General features: G+C 41.0%; 1 protein-coding gene across 2 annotated transcripts in view; it reads right to left on the reverse strand.

The window, feature by feature from the left end:
- Positions 1–7,853: 7,853 nt before the first annotated feature.
- The window catches only part of AKAIN1 (A-kinase anchor inhibitor 1), a 67,872-nt gene continuing 56,954 nt past the window's right edge, over positions 7,854–18,771 (reverse strand). Inside the window, exons 1-2 of one of the 2 annotated variants that reach the window (XM_057700541.1) lie at positions 14,565–14,667; positions 7,854–9,894 (exon numbers count right to left, since the gene is read on the reverse strand). In XM_057700541.1, the coding sequence (XP_057556524.1) occupies positions 9,698–9,894; positions 14,565–14,667 (300 nt within the window). In that variant the 3' untranslated portion in view covers positions 7,854–9,697. Of the gene's footprint in view, positions 9,895–14,564; positions 14,668–18,771 lie in introns of those variants that run through there. The other variant, XR_009048162.1, reaches the window with a different exon arrangement.

Consider the following 18,771-nt stretch of genomic DNA (forward strand, 5'->3'; position numbering starts at 1 on the left):
TGCTGTACAGCAGAAATTAACACAACATTGTAAATCAACTATACTGCAATTTTTTTAAAAAAGTAGAACCATGTAATGATCCTCTTTCTCTGAAATAATGAAAGCAAGCAGCAGAAAGATAAACTCATTTGCTTCAGGTCACAAATCTAATTAGTTTTGAACAAATATCAGCATCAGAGTGGTTTGTAATAGTTTAATAGTTATATTATTTCAACAGGAACTCCAATTTTCAATAAACTTTTAATGCAATAAAGTAAAAATAAGTTACTTGAGACAAATTAGTATATGAAACTACTCCGAAAGGAAAATTATTTTAGTAAAGATGATGGAAGGAATTTTTGTTGTGTTGCCTTCATTTTGTTTTTTCTAAGACAATAGCAAGACTGAGTTCATAACTCAATTTGAATGAAAGAATTCTTTTTGGAAGCTTGGCTGGCAAGGTTTCCAAGAAATCAGGAGGTCATATGTCTGAAGAAGACTATTTCTAATTGTCCTAATGCCACAGGGCTCTAGTCTCTGAAAAAGAGTGAACGTCTAAGAAATTACTTTTAATGCAAGTTATTTGTTTAATATTTATGTGAGTTGTTGTTACAAAATAGGCCTACTTTTCATTTAAAATCAAAACCAAAATTTAATTTTATCTTAAAAGTCACGTTCAGACTTGGAACGTAAATACATCCTAATACACACAGACGCACACGTACAATACACACATGTGCGTCCACATGGACATGCCCATGTGTGCATGTTTCTACACAGAGTATCAATTTTACTCCTTTCCTGATTCACTTTAACCTTCTTTCCCTCTTTCCCCTTCTTTCACCTCTTCTCCTTTCAAAGATGGATTCAGAATTGTTAAGGCCTGGTGATGAGAGACAAGCTTGATGGAGGTAGGAAAGATGACAATGAGGAGTACGGGGAGGGGGGGCGGTTACAGAAAGTTGGAGAAAAAAGACAAGAGATGAAAAGGGTTGTTATCTAATAGCACTGGATTCCTTTATTACCCACTCCGACATAATTTTAAGTGACTATGATCCTATCAAAATTTCCTCACTGCAAAACACTGTCTATCAAAAAGCACATCAGTAGAGTAAGCAGTTACTCAAGGTTGCCTCCACGTTGTAATTCTAAAATGAATGAAACTGAAAGTGGGGTTTTGCGCTTCTATTTGATCCCAGTATTAAAAATGTGATCTGTAACTGGTAGCATATCACTGGTACCATGTCTGGATTAACAATTCATAGAATCAGAGGATTTCTGTTTTGGGGAAGGGTGTAGCCCAATGCTCCCACTGTAGCAACTAGAAAAAAGAGTGGATCGATTATCAAGAGCATACTTGAAATAAAGCAGAGTGGCGGGATGCAGGGGGACCTGGGATAAACTGTAATTTCAAATCAGGGCAAGTCTTTCCAGGGGGAGGGGAGTAGGGTCTTGGCTGATTCTGGGCGAGGACTGAAGAAAATGAAACCAGCAAGGATTTTGGCAGTCCAATGGACTGAATGGAAACATGAGATACCCAAAATGAGGCCAGGTTTCCCCCAAAGGACTCATGCTGAATTCTGGGAAAACAGGCAGGAGGCTAGGGGACCAAGCGCTTTGAAAGGCAGAGTGAAATTCCCCATAATCTCATGATGCTTACGAAACAAAGTCTCTTTAGAAGGATGAGGTCTGCCTCAAACATATGAAGCAATTAAGACTCTCATATATTACTAGGGGGAGGATAAATTAGTGCTACCACACTGGAAACATCTTTGACAGACTCTAGTGAACACATATATGCTATGACACAGAAATTCTACTCCTGGGTAGCTACCCAAAGGAGATGGCACATACCTACCCAAAGATTTGCACAAGGATATGCATAGAAGCCTTGTTTGCAACAGCCAAAATTGGAGGTAAACCCTAGTAGAGTTGATAAATATGCAGCGGTGTATTTATATAACAGAATACAGAGCCAATAAAAAAAAAATTACCACTATTTGCACCAACATGAGTGAATCTCACAGACACAATGTTGAGGGAAAAGGCCCCCCAAAAAGTGTATACTGCATGATTCCATCTACATGAGGTTCAAAAATGAGCAAAACTAATTTTTAATTATGTGAGTCAAAATACTGGTTAGCTTTGTGGAAGTATCAACCAGCCAGGGGCATAAGGAAAGGTGCTTAGGTGCTGGAAACACTCTATATCAACCTGATGGCACTTGCTTAGCTATATAGACAAAAGAATTCATCAAGCTGTACACTAACTTGAAACCCCAATTTAAAAAAAAAAAAACACCCTACATAGAATCATTTAATTTAAGAACCAGAGAAGCTTAGCAATCATCCTAGCCAACTTTTATTTTACAAATGAGGAAACCAGGTCTCAGAAAAATTAAGAAGCTTGTTAATATCATGCAGGTAATGTACTCATTTCTTCAACAAGTAATCACTGGAAGTTTACTCTTTGCTGACCCTGTATTAAGATATATGTTATTCAAGACAGACACATCACCTGCTTTCATGAAGCCTACAGTTTGGCTGTAGAAACAGAAATTAAACAAATAACCTACAAAATAAATATACAACTGCAGGTTGTGATAGATGTGAAGGACCAAACACAGCCTGTTTTTAGTGACCACACCTGGAACAGAGGCCCTGCTCACCTGGCTGACAGGGTCGTGCTCTCTTGATTCTAACAACACTGGAACTTTTCCCATCAACTCTGAACTTTTTAAAAACTAGGAGCAAATTCTAAGTCCACACGAATTTATTTCTCCAGATTTCAGAGGGCAAACTTTAATTATAAAGCCTAGGCAAAATAATAAATAAACATAAAGGGGTGACTCTCTCAAGACTTGACAAAAAAGACTCAATTTCAGCAGGAAAGGCACAGCTCAAATTATTGGACTTGAAATTTGCTTGCTGTTTGTTAAACCTCAGTACTTTAGATTCAGGAGGTGGATGACCTGGCACGGGTCTCTCAACCACTTTTGCCTCTGAGCCTGTTCGACATTTATGTGGATCCAATTCTTATAAATTAGCCAACTTGGAAAACAGGACGGAGATAAATCAATCTCAAGACAACAAAATCTCTGTAATAAAATTAAAATACGCAACACATCTGATTTCTTAACCAACTCACAGTCTGTTACTTTGGAGATTTGTTTCAAATGACGCCAGCTTCTGTGCAAGGTCTGTCTGGGGCAGAGGATCTTTCCAGAAAGGCTGCTCTGATTTGCCTGCAATAAAACATAAGGCATTAGTAACCTCAATTTTCTTTGATAGGAAACACTCATAATACCACTATCTTAAGTTTGGGTTCCTGAGAAAAGTACACTCTGAGATGAAGATGTGAGTGAAAGGAGTTCATTTCGGAGCTCACCATAGGAAGCAGCAGTGGGGAGATGGTGAAGAGAGAGCACGAGAGACAGGAGGGCAGGCTGTGCACACCTGGGACACATCAGGCTTGCAACGCCAGGAGCCTTGGGATTGGTCCACCTAAGGGCGAGGAGGCTAGGGCACTTAGAGACCATCTATCAGCGTTTGAGGGCTGCACCTGGGCTTAGCTCCTTACCGCCTTCTAGCTACCTTTTGTGTGGGCTGAGCACACAGGCAGAAAGTGACAGCTCTTTACACTGAGACGCCATCCGTGCATAGGAAAGTGGCAAATACTGAGAGACTATGAAAGGTAACCAACGGGGTTGGCCACACATATAAGTGGGGTGTTAGTGCAAGAGCATGCAAAGGGGCTGATTCTTAGACAAAAGTGTCAGGCATGTAGAGAAAGCGCTGGATAAACAATTAAGAGAAACCAGCTAAGAAAGGATCTAAGGCACAAGAGCAACTCACTTTAAAAACTGAAAAGCAGTATGTAAATTCAGATGGCCAATAGGCACATGAAAAGATGTTCAACATTGCTAATTATTAGAGAAATGCAAATCAAAACTACAATGAGGTACCCCCTCACACCAGCCAGGATGGCCATCATCAAAAAAGTCTACAAATAATAAATGCTGGAGAGGGTGTGGAGAAAAGAGAACCCTCCTACACTGTTGGTGGGGATGTAAATTGGTGCAGCCACTATGGAGAACAGTACGGAGGTTCCTTAAAAAACTAAAAATTGAACTATCCTATGATCCAGCAATCCCACTCCTGGGCATATATCTGGAGACAACTATAATTCAAAAAGATATATCCACCCCAATGTTCATTGCAGCACTATTTACAATAGCCAAGACATGGAAGCAACCTAAGTGTCCATAGACAGATGAATTGATAAAGAAGATTGATATATTTGTACAATGGAATATTAGCCATAGAAAATAATGAAAGGCCATTTGCAGCAGCATGGATGGACCTATAGATTATCATAGTAAGTGAATTAAGCCAGAGAGAAGACAAATATCATATGATATCACTTACACGTGGAATCAAAAAAAGAAAAAAGATACAAATGAACTAATTTACAAAACAGAAATAGACCCACAGACATAGAAAACAAACATATGGTTCCTAAAGGGGAAAGGGGTGGGGGAGGGATAAATTAGAAGTTTGGGATTAACATATACACACGACTATATATAAAATAGATAATCAACAAGGACCTACTGTATAGCACAGGGAACTCAATATTTTATAATAGCCTGTAAGGGAAAAACAATCTGAAAAAGAACAGATACATATATGTGTATAACTGAATCACTGTGCTGTACACCTGAAATGAACACAACATTGTAAATCAACCATACTTCAATTTAAAAAGAGAAACTGAATTTAAAAAATAGAAAAGTAAAAACATAAAAGCAGTATATGTATAAAGCTATTCTGTTCTTCTGTTATTACTTAGAACATGGCCCATCCCTGGCCTAGGTGTAATAATCAACAGAATTATTTTTCCCAACGGGAAGGTCACTCTGGGTCTCCACTGCTGCAAGAGTTGAAAGAGTCTTGTGATCAGTTTCAGTGGAACAATGAGTGAAAGTGGTCCTGTGTGGTATCAAGGGAATTTATATATATATAACAATTCATCTTAATTTAATGAAAGGAAACTAAGTGGAAACTAAAGGAATTGCCACACTTTAAATAAATCTTTACCATAAGATATTATTTTCTAATACATTCCTCGAGCGTTAAGGAAAGGAATTATGAAATCAATTCAGAGATTGGAATCCTTGGGGTTTTTTAAAATAGATCCATTCAACTTAAGATCAGATAAAGTCTCTTTCTCTAACAGATGAAGTTATTAGCACCATATTTCCCTTGCCCCATCTCCTAATTTTTTGTAAGTTATATTTTTATATTGTCAAGATAGAACAATTTGCATTCTTTTCTTTGGCCCAATTTTTGCACTTACATCATGTTTACTTAATATTTAAGTGAAAGCAAATCCTGCTCCTCACCAGTCCTTCTACTGCAGCTTCCCTACACCTAGATCCTTTATTTTGATTTTTCTTTTTAACTGGCTGAAGTTCCCAGCGAAGCAGTTTTTCCAAGAAGGGCCCTTGAGTATAATTTCTTTTTAATCCTTGCCTTTTTTCTTGAGTGACATCTTGTCTGGGAATAACACCCTTCCTTCATACTTTCCTTCCTTCAGACAGTCTAACTCTGTAGCCTTTCTCCCTTATGTTAGGATGTCACATGCTGCTATGAAGTAGTCTGATGCCAGCCTGAAGTTTTACCTTTGTTAAGGACCAGGTCTCAACCTAGAATTTTCAAGAATTTTTCTTTCATTCTTGGAAATATTGCTGTTGAGCGTTTGTATCCATTTTCCTAGAATATGAGGGGATTTTTTAAAATTAATTTTTATTGGAGTATAATTGCTTTACAATGTTGTGTTAGTTTCTACTGCACACAGCAAAGTGAATCAGCTATACATATACATATATCCCCTCTTTTTTTTGGATTTCCTTCCCATTTAGGTCACCACAGAGCATTGAGTAGAGTTCCCTGAGCTATACAATAGGTTCTCATTAGTTATCTATTCTACACATAGTATCAATAATGTATATATGTCCATCCTAATCTCCTAATCCATCCCACCCCCCAATGAGTGGATTTGTTAACATGTATTTTCTTTCCCTTCTATCTCCCTGTACATCTGTCTTTTTTCATTTCTGTAAGACCAGGTTGTCACTTTTATCTGAATCCTTTTTCCTCTTTCACCTGTTTCTTCCCAATGGTCATTTTCCCTATGCTGTAGCCAGCAGACAGACAGTAAAGTCACTTCCTCAGTCATCTTTCTCCACACCTGGGTCAGGATTCCGTGGCTTCTGAGGAGTCAAGGGAAGAGAAGCGACTTCCCATGCTCTGTTGTGATTTTCTATTTTTTTCACTTTGTAGTCTCCGGTTTCTTTCCTTTGCTGCCACTTTTCAAGGGGGATGGCATTGAGCTTTTTATCCTGATGATGACTTTTGCTGGCCCTTTACTATGTGTTGCATTTCTTACTCTGTAAGGCAGTCTGATTGTTCCATCTTAATGTGGACATCCCTGGAATTTATATTCTCAAGCCCCCTAGCTAATGCATATGCCCACGAAGATCAGGGATGTGTGTATTCTTACGCCCAACAGTACTCACTTTTCATACTTACCCTCTCTGAGATTCCGTGTGACTTTCTCTGCAAAAGGAGAATAAAATCTCCCCAGCTTCACCTTAACTGTGAAGTTGTGACAATGAGATACATGAGTTAATGTGTAGTCGTATATTACAGAAAACTTTCTCACACTCGAGCGAGCCGATATTATTATTGTATTTTGTACTTTCTCTTTACATAAACGATGAACTACTCAAACTGGAGTATTTCATATTTATACTGGTGTTGGTACTAGGATTGCTAAACTAGTTACCAGATTTTTCAGAGATTTCATTCTCTACTGTATTTTACCTAAAATAGTTGTTACTGTGGATGAATGTAAAATTCCCTCCTTTGTGTATTTTTTTATAAAGACCTTAAATCTTGAAAATAGCCAGAATGGCATAAATTCAATCATTATCTTTAAATGGCTGATTCATTTATTTGTAACCTGAAACCACACCATAAAGGAACACTAAGCAGCTAAAAGAGAAAAAAGAGAAACAAGGATGAAGCAGTAAGTTCTTTTTTTACAATACTCTTCATGCTGGGTAGGTGACTACAGAAAAACAAAGCAGCAGAAAAGAATTCTCTCTCCAGTTCCACCCCCAGGGACAGGCAAAGCCCAAGATAAACAGCTGAATATGCAGACCTGGGAGGCCCATGTGCATTTTACTATCTATTAAGCCAGGAAGGTAAAGGGCATAAAATACGTGTTCCTACTAATTCCTAAAACCCAAAGCTCTGTGCTAGTTTGTGTAATAATCAAGAAAAAGCCCACCTTGATCCGATGCCAACTGAGGTTCTATTGGCCCCTTTAAAACTCCATAACTTTATACCGAGACAGACACAAGGAGGAGCTTAACAGGCGCATTTATTTTTATGGCTGAGTTTTCTGAGGATTCTGCCAGCCCAGCACCTACGTGTCGAGTGCAGGGATTGATCAGCTTTCTTTTCTCCTTTCAAGAACTTATCAACAGCTCCGTTCCTTACTGGATACTTTCCAACTCAGAAAGATCATGAAAGACGTTCCGCTTTCCCCATCTACTTACCTTTCCTTCCTGGGATCAAAAGGCCACTTCTTAGCACACACTCTTTTCTACTCGAGCCTCAGGAACATGCATCCCACAGCTGTCCTCAGACAGTGACACTGAGGGCCCATTAAGAAGTGCTTTCAGGGTCACGAGATCTAGAGGTTTGGAAAACAGCCTTGGGACGCCTTGTGGTCCCATATGAAATGAGCCAAACAGTAGGGCAAAGAAAACTTGGCTTAAAATGACAACGTATTTCAAAGCTGGATATATTTTATTTATAAATAACATTTAGATACAGAGGTTAATCAGATATTCTCCAAGATCCCCAACATAGTAGCACAGACACACCAGAGAGAGGAAAGAGAGCATGTTTAAGTGTTTCTGCCATATGGCAGCAAAATCCAAGGCTGGTTATATCCAGACATCTCAGCAGTCAGAGTGCCAGATCACTTGCAAACTACAAGCATTGGGTTTATTGTTTTATTTGTGGGTACTCCTGAATAATTTCCCTTAAGACCTTCATTCCTATTATCTGGGCTGTACAATCATATCACAACTGTCATATGACTTCAGGTCAACTTAAACTCTCTTCGATTGCCATGAGTACTGCTCAAAGAAAATTATGAGTACCCCATATTTAAATGTTAACCCCTCTGCTCCTTCCCGCATTCTCCCTGTGGACTTACCCCACCTGTACATGGTGTGAGACAGTCTAACAGAACGGATAAGAGATTGTTTTCATTCATTTCTCAATAGTATCCATTCTGGAAAGTGCAATGTTGGAATTTTAGAAGTACATTTTAATATCAGTCACACTTCATATGCTGATACTTTGCTTTTTAAAAAACTATCAAATGTAACCATTGATACACTAAAGCCCAAAAGTTTCTAACAAAGGTCAAATTCTTCCTCTGTTCCCAGTAGCACCAACTTAATAACTGTTGCAAAGCCCAGGAAATGGGACTCTGAGGACACAGAAAGCTGTGTGGTACCCACATGGGAGTGGAGCGGAAGTCATTCTGTTGCAACAGAGATGGCTTTATTCATTCACACACATATGTTCCCATAACCGCATTCACAACATGGTGGCTTTGTTGATCCCACTGTATTTGCACATTTCAGAGAGCTGAGAAAATGATTTTGCCATTTTATGTGTCATTCATTCCTGATATGTACGATTCTCATAATCTAAAAAAAAAAAAAAAATCTAATTTGTGGATAGGAAAAGAAAATTTCCTGTTAGCAAGGTACTAGTACAAATGCACAGTCTGATGGCAACACAGAATTTATAAGGCCCTGGAGCTCCTTCCAAGGACCCTGCACCCCATAATCAGACCCTATGATATCTCCAGGATGGAACCCACAATTCAAATTGCTCTTCAAAGGGTTGCTGACATTGGCAACTCATGCATTTAGATTCACCTGTCTTATGTTCATCTTGAGATGGGAAAAGAAATCCATAATATTTCCCAAGGATTTCTGCACAGAGGGGAAAAACCAACTATCAGACAATTGAGAGGACTGAGATTGAGTTCTTGAAAAGCTATACTCCTTCTTTTAAAAAAAAAAATAGTATAAATACATGCCTTGGTAAGATCCTGAGAGACTTAGAATTTGGCTTTGCTTAATATGAACTTGGGCCTGAACCCACTTTATTAAAGCCTTCGATTCCATATTTGAGGAGGACTGCAACGCCGTTCCTTCACCTTTCCAGCTCATCTTGTTTAAATATAAAGATCACAGTACGGCACTCAGTGTTTCAGCAGAAAGAACTGCTGGTTAAAGTCACAGACAATGCATACAAGGCCAAAGTAAATAAACAAGACAGAATCTTTTTTTTTTTTTTTAAAGAACTTTAGAAATGAATTGTGCTGCAAAACTGCTTCTGCAATGACAGTGTTGTGTTTGGCCCCACTAGGCTTCAGAGGCACTGCGTTAATATTAACAGAATCGTCTAATGTACTTTTCCAGGACAGTGCTTCTCAGCCAAGGGCTAGTGCGAATTCATCCTACTGCTTGGGTCTGCTTTACTGGCAACACTTTTGGCGACGCATCTTATACTAAAAAAGGCTGGAAACCAAGCATGTGACAAGAGCCCCATCCACCGTGTTACTTCTTTTCATGCTTCTTGGTTAATTCCCCCGAGCCTGGACGGAAGCTGCCCCGGGGGGCGTCGCCAGCCCCGGTATCCCTGCGCCGACTCTCCCGGGAGACCTGTTGCACAGCCCGCAGGATGGCATTCTGCACAATCTGTTTGCTGGCCATCTGCAGCTTCGCCTCTTCAGGCTCGCTTCCAGGCTTCTCACCTAGCCAAGAACACAAAAGGGAGGTGAGAAGAAGAAGGTTAGTTTCAGGAACCGTGACTGGCAAGGACGGGTAGGAAAGGAGAGACTCTAACAAATGTAAGATCTCTAGAGCCACCCACATTAGTTGCTAGTTGCGGGGAGTCCTACACAGCACACACCACTGTTGTCTCCCTGATTTGTCTTCCAATAGAATCTCCATGTATCTGCCCCACTGACCCGCCCAATTTCTGTTCTCACCATCCCAGCATCCTCTGCTGTGAGGGGTGGTCATGAGACACAGTACTGGCCAATGAGGGCCCTGGGAAAGTTTTTGGAAAGGGATGGACTCATGCCCCCTTTGGTATCTTCCCTTTCTTCCTATGCAGGATGCAGAGGTTATGCCTTCAGGTGCTGTAGCCATCCTACAATAAGCATGTGATGAAAGCCAACGTTCTGGGCATGGCCGAGAAAAAAAGGAGGGGGGGGGTGCTATTTGGAAAGCATCATTCAGCATCTGTACCAGCCCTATACTTCTGGACTTCTTTTTATATGAGATAAATACACTTCTTTTTGTTTAATCTGCCATAGCAAGATTACCATTCATTCCCCAGAATCCACTTCCTATGATCTAGAAGAACAGGGGTTGGCACACAGTTTTCTAATGAAGACCAGGAAATACTTTAGGTCTGCGGGCTACACAATCTCTGTAACAGCTACTCAACTCTGCTGTGGCAGCCTGAAATGAGCTGTAGGTAATGCATAAGTGAATGCCACGGCTTTGTTCCAATAACTCTTTATTAAAAAGCCAACAAATTAAAAAAAAAAAAAAAACCCAGGCTGAAGACCAGGTTTGGCCCATGAACCACAGTTTGCCACCCCTGATCTAGAACACTGGGAATTTTCTAATCAGAAGGCAGGCAGTCTACCCAATATTGATCTTCTCCTTCTTCCTTAGTTAAAAACAAGACAAAACCTTGATTTTATTTGGGCAGCTCTGTAACTAGGTCCAGCTAGGTTCTGACAAGTGAGGTGGAGGTTTATGTAGTGAAAATTCTGGAAGAGGTCTTTAGGAGGGAAAAGGCAGATAAAGGTCCTTTGCCCCCTCCCCATCCTACTGCCTGCAACTCTGACACCATGGTTGTCTCTATCGGGGCTGTTGGTAACCAGGAGGGACCCTTTAGAATGGAAACTATTTTCAGGGATTTGGGAGGAAAAGTTAGAAGGAGCTTGAGCATCCAGTGACCAAGAAGCCACCATACCAGACCTTGGCTGCCCACCTCCAGATCTTTTTCATGTTAGAAACAAAATAATATATCTTATTTGAAGCACGATTACTTTGAACTTTATGCAGCAAACTTCGTACAAACTCATACATGGCAGAACGATGGCGAATCTAAGTTTGGCTGAAGTGCCATCGTAGAAATTTAAAATTCCACCTGCTTATATTCAGAACAATAGGTAGAATGGGCATCATTCCTTACGCAAAATCGTGTCTTCTGATGTTTCCTCTATTCAAATATTCTACCATAAAAATACATTCAAAATGGGGACTGGTTTTCACCAGGACTGATTGATTAACAACAGAATTTATACACCCGTGAGAAAAACATCACACAAAAGCATATTGCATCATCCTGGAAGACCAGACATATCTTTTCTCTCTAGACGGTGTCACTGTCATTTATTCAGCGTGTGTCACTAGCATGATCCCCTGAGGGATTTACAATCTAATGAATAAGGCACGATGAATTTATTCCAAACTGAAGGATAATAATCACCCCCACCCCCCAAAAAAGCAGAATAAAATGAGCAATCTACACCAAACCAAGCAGAGAGGAAGTCGAGCCCAGAGCTGCGATGTGTAACAGACAAACTTTAAAGTGGCAGACAAGAATACTTTGAGTATTCTCTGTAGAAAAAGAGTGAACAGTAATATCAAGAGACACTATGGCACAGCAGTTAAGAACATGTGTTTTTAAGCACTTCAGAGCCGGGTCCAAGTTCTTTCTACCACTTACAGCCATGTGATCTCGGGCAAGTCACCTCACCTCTCTAGGCCTGTTTGCCCATCTGTAAAGTGGGCAAGAAGTACCTATTTGGGATAGTTGCTAGAAAATCAAGTAACCTAACACATATTCAGGACTCAGTGAGCTTCCTGAGCACTTGGTGTTCACCACCGTGTACCGATTGGGGTACAGACTGGGTGGTTGTAACAGAGAAATTCAAACATAGAAGAGCTGACATGGGAAAAGATGCTGCCTGCTCTCTCTGTAACAGCCCAGAGGTTCTCTAGTGAGTAGGTGGTCCTGCTCCACCAGGTTCTCTCAAGAGTCTACTCCCTTCCATCTCTTTGCTCTGCCATTTCCCTCAACTGCATGAGTGGAGCTTGTTAACCAATATCCTACCTGGGGCTGGAAGGACTCCAAAGAGAAAAGGGAGGGCAGGTCATTTCCTTCTGTGGAATTGCCATAGACCCGGAAAACATCCCTCTGCTCACATTTTATGGGGGGGACAGAGTCACATGGGCACACCTACCACACAGGAGACTACGAAATATAGTCGCTCACCCGGTAGGCATATGCCCGGCTACAACTCAGGGAGGTTCTGTCACTAAAACAAAGAAGCAATTACTTCCACACAAGGGCAAGGCTAAATTGAAAAGAGAAAAGACATACACTTGCAGCAGGTCACAACTGATCCTCCAGGAGCTCTGGCTACAACCACCAAATAGCATAAGTGTGTGAACAAACAAAAAAAGTTCAAAGGGTCCATGTTTGCTCCTGGAAAGAGTATCTTAGCCACACCAGACCTGTGTTAACTCTAAAAAGTCCTTAGTGTGAAGCTACTTTTCAGTCTGGGTGGAGGAAGGAAGAATCTAAGGATAAGAGCAAGCTGACATCCACCTTCCACAGAAAATTACAGTTTGAAAAAAGTAGGATGCTTTCAGCACTACGTAGCATAACATCTGTAACCAGAGGTCAACATTGTCAGCTTTTCGTGGGTCCCACCATCATTTTGTTACCTTGAAGTTTATTAAGGAATCATGCTATGAGTCTTTTGGTAGAATAAAATGCACGAAAAATGCACATACTAGGAAAATATGACTAGGTACAACTGGGAAATTTTTATTTAAGCCAATATGTTGACCTAACATTAGTTCTGAAAAAAATACATCTGGTTCTCTGATACAAATGTAAAACTTTAATTTCAGTTATCTGTAGGTTGGATGTTATTTTCCTTCTGAATATGGCTATATTCATAACAAGTTATCTTCCAAATTCATTGGTTATAAAAGTGTGGTTGTTCATTCAAAGTGTCATCAACGTACCTAATAACTTGTTAAATTTAAAGAGATTAAAATTTTATAAACTTAAAAAAAAAAGAGTAAGCTGATTTCTTGAGAGAGAAAGAGAGAAAAGAAAATCTACTCTAAATTTAGCTGTGACCTAATATCTGAGCTAAATCGTCTTCACTTCATCCATCCACTACAAAGATAAACTGACTAAAAAGCAAAGGCAGTCTGCGCAATGCTGTGTCTCCAGGATCCCTTTGGTGACTTGCGAGGCTGATTTAACCTTAACTGCCCTCCTCACCACTTTGCTCTGGGTCAGGAATATCTATCTACAGCAGGGGATGTGTAACAAAAAGAGTTGCAATAAGCTGGAACAGAGAAAGAGACGGATGAAGATGAGGGTTAAAGCCACTCAGAGCATTTAGAGAATAAAAGCAAAACAAAAAGTTATACATATGGCATCACGAAAGACTCTGAATAGCCAACGCAGTCCTGAGAAAGAATGAAGCGGGAGGCATCACACTTTCCATTTCAAGCTATTTTATAAACACTACAGTAATCAAAAACCATATGGCACTGGCGTAAAAACAGACATACAGATCAATGGAACAGAATACAGAGCCCAGAAATAAACCCATGCATATATGGTCAATTAATATTTGACAAGGGAGCCAAGAATACTCAATGGGGAGCAGTTACTCTCGTTAAGAAATGGTGCAGGGAAAATTGGATATTCACATGTAAAAGAATGAAACCAGATGCCTATCTCATACCACTAACAAAAATTAACTCAAAATGGATTAAAGACTTAGATATGAGACCCGAAACCATGCAATTCCTAAAAGAAAACACAGGAAAAAAACCTCCTTGACAAGGGTCTTGGCAATGAGTTTTTGGCTATGACACCTAAAGCATAAGCAACAAAATTAAAAATAAATGGAACCACATCAGACTAAAAAGCTTCTGCACAATAAAAGGAATGATCAATGAAATGAAAAGGAAACCTACAGAATGGGTGAAAATATTTGCAGATCATATATCTGAAAAGAGTTAATGTCCCAAATACATAAAGAACTTACACAACTCAGTAACAGAAAAACAAATAATCTAATTGAAATAAGGGCAAAAGAACTGAACAGACATTTTTTCCAAAGAAGGTATTCAAATGGCCTACAGCTACATGAAAAGATGCTCAACATCGTAGTCATTAGGGAAACGCAAATCAAAATGAGATATCTCATGCCTTGTGAGAATTCTACCATCAAAAAGAAAAGAGACAGATGCTGGTGAGGATGTGGAGCAAAGGGGTCCCTGATACACTACTGGTGCGATTATAAATTGGTGCAGCCACTATGGAAAACAGTATGGAGGTTCCTCCAAAAATTATAAATGGGACTACCATATGATCCAGCAATTCTGTTTCTGGGTACATATCCAAAGGAAATGAAATCAGTATCTTGAAGAGATATCTGCACTCTCATGTTCATTGTAGCATTATTCATGACAGCCAAGACATGGGAACAACCTAAGTGTCCAGCAACAGAAGAATGGATAAGGAAGTCATGAGATACACACATATAATGGAATATTATTCAGCCATTAGAAAGGAAGGACATCCTGCCATTGTGACAACATGGATAGACCTTGAGGACATTATGCTAAGTGAAATAAGTCAGGCAGAGAAAGAAAAATACCATATGACCTCGCTTATATGTGGAATCTGAAAGAAATCAAAAAACAAAAACAAAAAATTCAAACTCATAGAAAAAGAGATCAGACTTGTGATTACCAGAGGTGGGGGATGGAGGTGAGGGAACTGGGTGAAGGTCACCAAAAGGTACAAACTTTCAGTTATAAGACAAATAAGAACTGGAGACAATGTATAACATAATGACTATAGTTAACACTGCTCTATGGTACATTTGAGAGTTGCTAAGAGAATAGATCATAAAATTCTCATCACAAGAAATTTTTTTTCTTTTTCTTTTCTTTTCTTTGTATCTATGTGAGATGATTGATGTTAACTCAACTTATTGTAGGAATCATTTCACAATATACTAAGTCATTATGCTGTACACCTTCAATTTTTATGGTGATGATGTCAATTATATCTCAATAAAACTGAAAGAAAAAAGTTACATAAACCTCAGATACATGTTGTATGTTAAGCTCTTTGGTATGTAAAGAAAGATACTCTCTTCTGCTTCCATAAGTTTTTTTGGGGGGTTGGGGGGGGGAGTAGGGAGTGTTACTATGGGGATACGTGTGTCACACAGCCAGACATCATGGAAATGGTTAGCTGAGTCTCACATTTCAATTCAGAAACTGTAATAACCCAACACAGCTCCCGCGACTGGATTATCTAGATTATTCTCTGCTATCAGAGCTTCAAATCTCCATCAGCTCCCACCAATTAACAACTCTCTCTTTGTTCCTGCGTCTCCCTGACTTCACGGCATTTACTTACTCATGACTTGTAGTGCTCCGTGATTTACACACTGCCTTCTCTTTGACGGCATTTCAGCTAAGGTTCTGCTTGCAACTGCCTGATTCTGGCCATTTTTTCAGTTGAAATTCCCGAGGGAGAACCTGAAAGCCTCAGCCACCATCATCCCTGAGGTGCAGGACTTTCAGCCAGGCAGGCCATAGACTGAACGCCCGGGGTTCATTCTGACCCAATCAGGTTGGATCAAGAGCTGAAAACACAGCTGCTTAGGAGGAAGGAACCACCCAGACCCCCTGCGGGGCAGAGCATGAGGTCGGGGTGAGGGAAGAAGGCATTCATCCCATGTAACAACCCACCGGTGCTCCTCTGGCATTCACCTAAAACGATGTGGTCTTTAAGAACATCCCGTGGAGACCCTGAGTGTAAGTGTGAAGAAGTGCATCACAACCGGGCAGAAGGCAGAGCCAGCCACAGAGTCTTGCCATTTACTTACATGCATTAAATTTACTTGAAATTAATGAATCACCTTCATGTTGTAGGTGGCCAACTGCCTAGTGTTAAATGATGAAAACATCCTCTAGCCTAATGAGCATTTACCAAATCACTTTGGTACTTCACAAGAGATGGTGCATCGATTTAATTAATTTTAAACTCAAAATGCCCAATACAAATACTCTGAAATCAAGAATGTGATGGGACTTCCCTCGTGGCGCAGTAGTTAAGAATCCACCTGCCAATGCAGAGGACACGAGTTCGATCCCTGATCTGGGAAGATCCCACATGCCATGGAGCAACTAAGCCCATGCACCACAACTACTGAGCCTTTGTTCTAGAGCCCGTGCTCCACAACAAAAGAAGCTACCACAATGAGAAGCCCGCGCACAGCAACAAAGAGTAGCCCCTGCTCTCTGCAACTAGAGAAAACCCACGTGCAGCAACGAAGACCCAACACAGTCAAAAATAAACAAATAAATTTATTTTAAAAAAAGAGAATGTGATATAACTAAATTTGTCCTTAGCATCCTTCCATCCCGAATCGTAACGCACTCCCGCACTCACACACGCAGATATCCCTGTGGTCACACTTTCCTGAGCGACCCCTCCCACCCCATGGGGCCCTGAGCCCTCTGGCTTGCCACCCCTCTCTCCCCGCCCTGCGCAGGTCCTGCTGTTTCATCTGCCTCCGCCCCCAAAGGTGTCTGAGGACCTCAGTTGCAATGTGGTTAATAACTGGTCTTAATTCCTTATTTATAGTCATTAAAACTGTGCTTCTAAGGACCACAGGAAGATCCTCCTGATAAAAATGTACACTGTTTTTTCCCCAAGAACCTAAGGGTCATTTACCTCTATGACATTAACCCTATTATATTCCAGTTTGGGGGATTTGAGAAACGGTCCGTGTTCCCATTTTTGAGGCAGAATTCGATGAGTGGTTTTCCCTTGATCTCACAGAGAGGATGGCAGAGGCCATATCTAAAGCAGCATCTCTAGCGGTCGCCTCTCCCCACTGGGTCACTAAACATGCAGATTACAGGCGTTCCTATCGGGGCAGGTTGGGGCTCTGCCACCACGGCCAGCCCCCATGCTCCAATGCAGCACGGCTGATGGTGACCAGGGAGCACATTTTTTATCTTCCCCACTGACTGCTTGAGACTATAAAGATAGTATTAACATTCATCAATGACTAGCATACGAAGCACAGAGAACAAGAACTAATTCTGGTCCCTTTATTAATGGAATGATAGTTTATTTTCCAGCTCTGTAACTACAGGAATTTTCCACAAAGCACCAGATGTTAGCTCTCACTCATCTATGCCAACTGCCATCCTGGCTGCCCTGCTTTGCCACTGAGCAAGGTGAAGTGACGTGACTTCCCAGGGGTTTCCAAAAGGTGGACCTGAGATACGGAACACAAGACAGGTATGGCGGGCGGCGAACACTTATGAGTCATGGTTGAGTGGTACCCCACTACTTCCACCACCACCTTGTCAAATCAGGCACAGGACCTGCAGAATCACACTGACTCTGGCCAGGCCTATGGTTTCAGAATGTGGCACGCTACTCTTATAAAGTCTACAGAGTTCGTTATTAAAATGCCCTATGGAACAAAATAAGATGAATCAGAAAGATATTTACCGAACATCTACATGCACGGTGGCTGTGAAGAGTAAGGGAGGCCACGAGGCCAAAGTGTTTCACTCACACGTGCCTTCATTCATGGAAGAATTACAGAGCACTTGCCTAGGCACTAGAGACGAAAAAGGATGTCTTGGATTCTGCCTTATTGGAGTTCAGAATCTAGTGGAAGAGTCAGGTATTGATCAAATCATCCACTAGGTTTATCATTTTGAACTGTGACACATGCCATGCATGAGAAGCATATCACAAGGGGAGCTGATGTAGTCTGGGGGCCAGAGAAGGATGCCCACAGAGGATGTGAAGGATTCACAGGGCACCAACCAGTACAAGGAAGGTGGTGGGAGCAGGAGGGGAAGAACCGGGCAGGCAGAAAGGTCAAACCCGAGTGGAAAGTCCCCGGCGTGTGTGGGGCAGAGCCCTGTGGGGACGTGAAGGCTGGGTGCCTACGGCGGGAGATGCTTGGAAAGTGGTCCAGCCCAGACGGTGCAGGTCCTGGGAGGCTGGGAGGTGTCGGGTCTTTTCCTGAGAGTAACACTGTAGCATCACCGAATCTGCGCCAGGCGGGGCGGCTGGGCAAGTGTGAGGGGGGTTACGTAACCCAGGTGGGAACACGCAGGCTTTGGAGCAGGTCTTGTAATTTGGAAAGAGAAAAAAAGGGGAATTCTTTCCCTGACCTCAGCAGGCAGGACAGACACGTGACTCGTGGACTCAACGTGTCCTAGAAAGCTTTGCCCTTGTAGAGCTATCTCATTACTTTAGAACATAACTTAGACTATATGACTGGCCTCCTATGTGTTATTTTTGGGAAAGTGATAAGGAATCGTGCCCATAAAACTTGAAGAGGAAAAGACAATTTCAATCTAGAAATCAAATTTGAGTATTCTGGCAAGAAGAGCAAAGGTAATTTTGAAAAAAGAACAGCAAACAGGGAGGACCCGATTTACCAGCTCTCAATACAGGTCATAAAGCTGTGGTAATTAAGAAAGTGGGATATTGATACAGTGGTAGAAAACCTGACCAA

The sequence above is a fragment of the Hippopotamus amphibius genome, chromosome 11, assembly GCF_030028045.1.
Source record: "Hippopotamus amphibius kiboko isolate mHipAmp2 chromosome 11, mHipAmp2.hap2, whole genome shotgun sequence".
NCBI classification, from domain to species: domain Eukaryota; kingdom Metazoa; phylum Chordata; class Mammalia; order Artiodactyla; family Hippopotamidae; genus Hippopotamus; species Hippopotamus amphibius.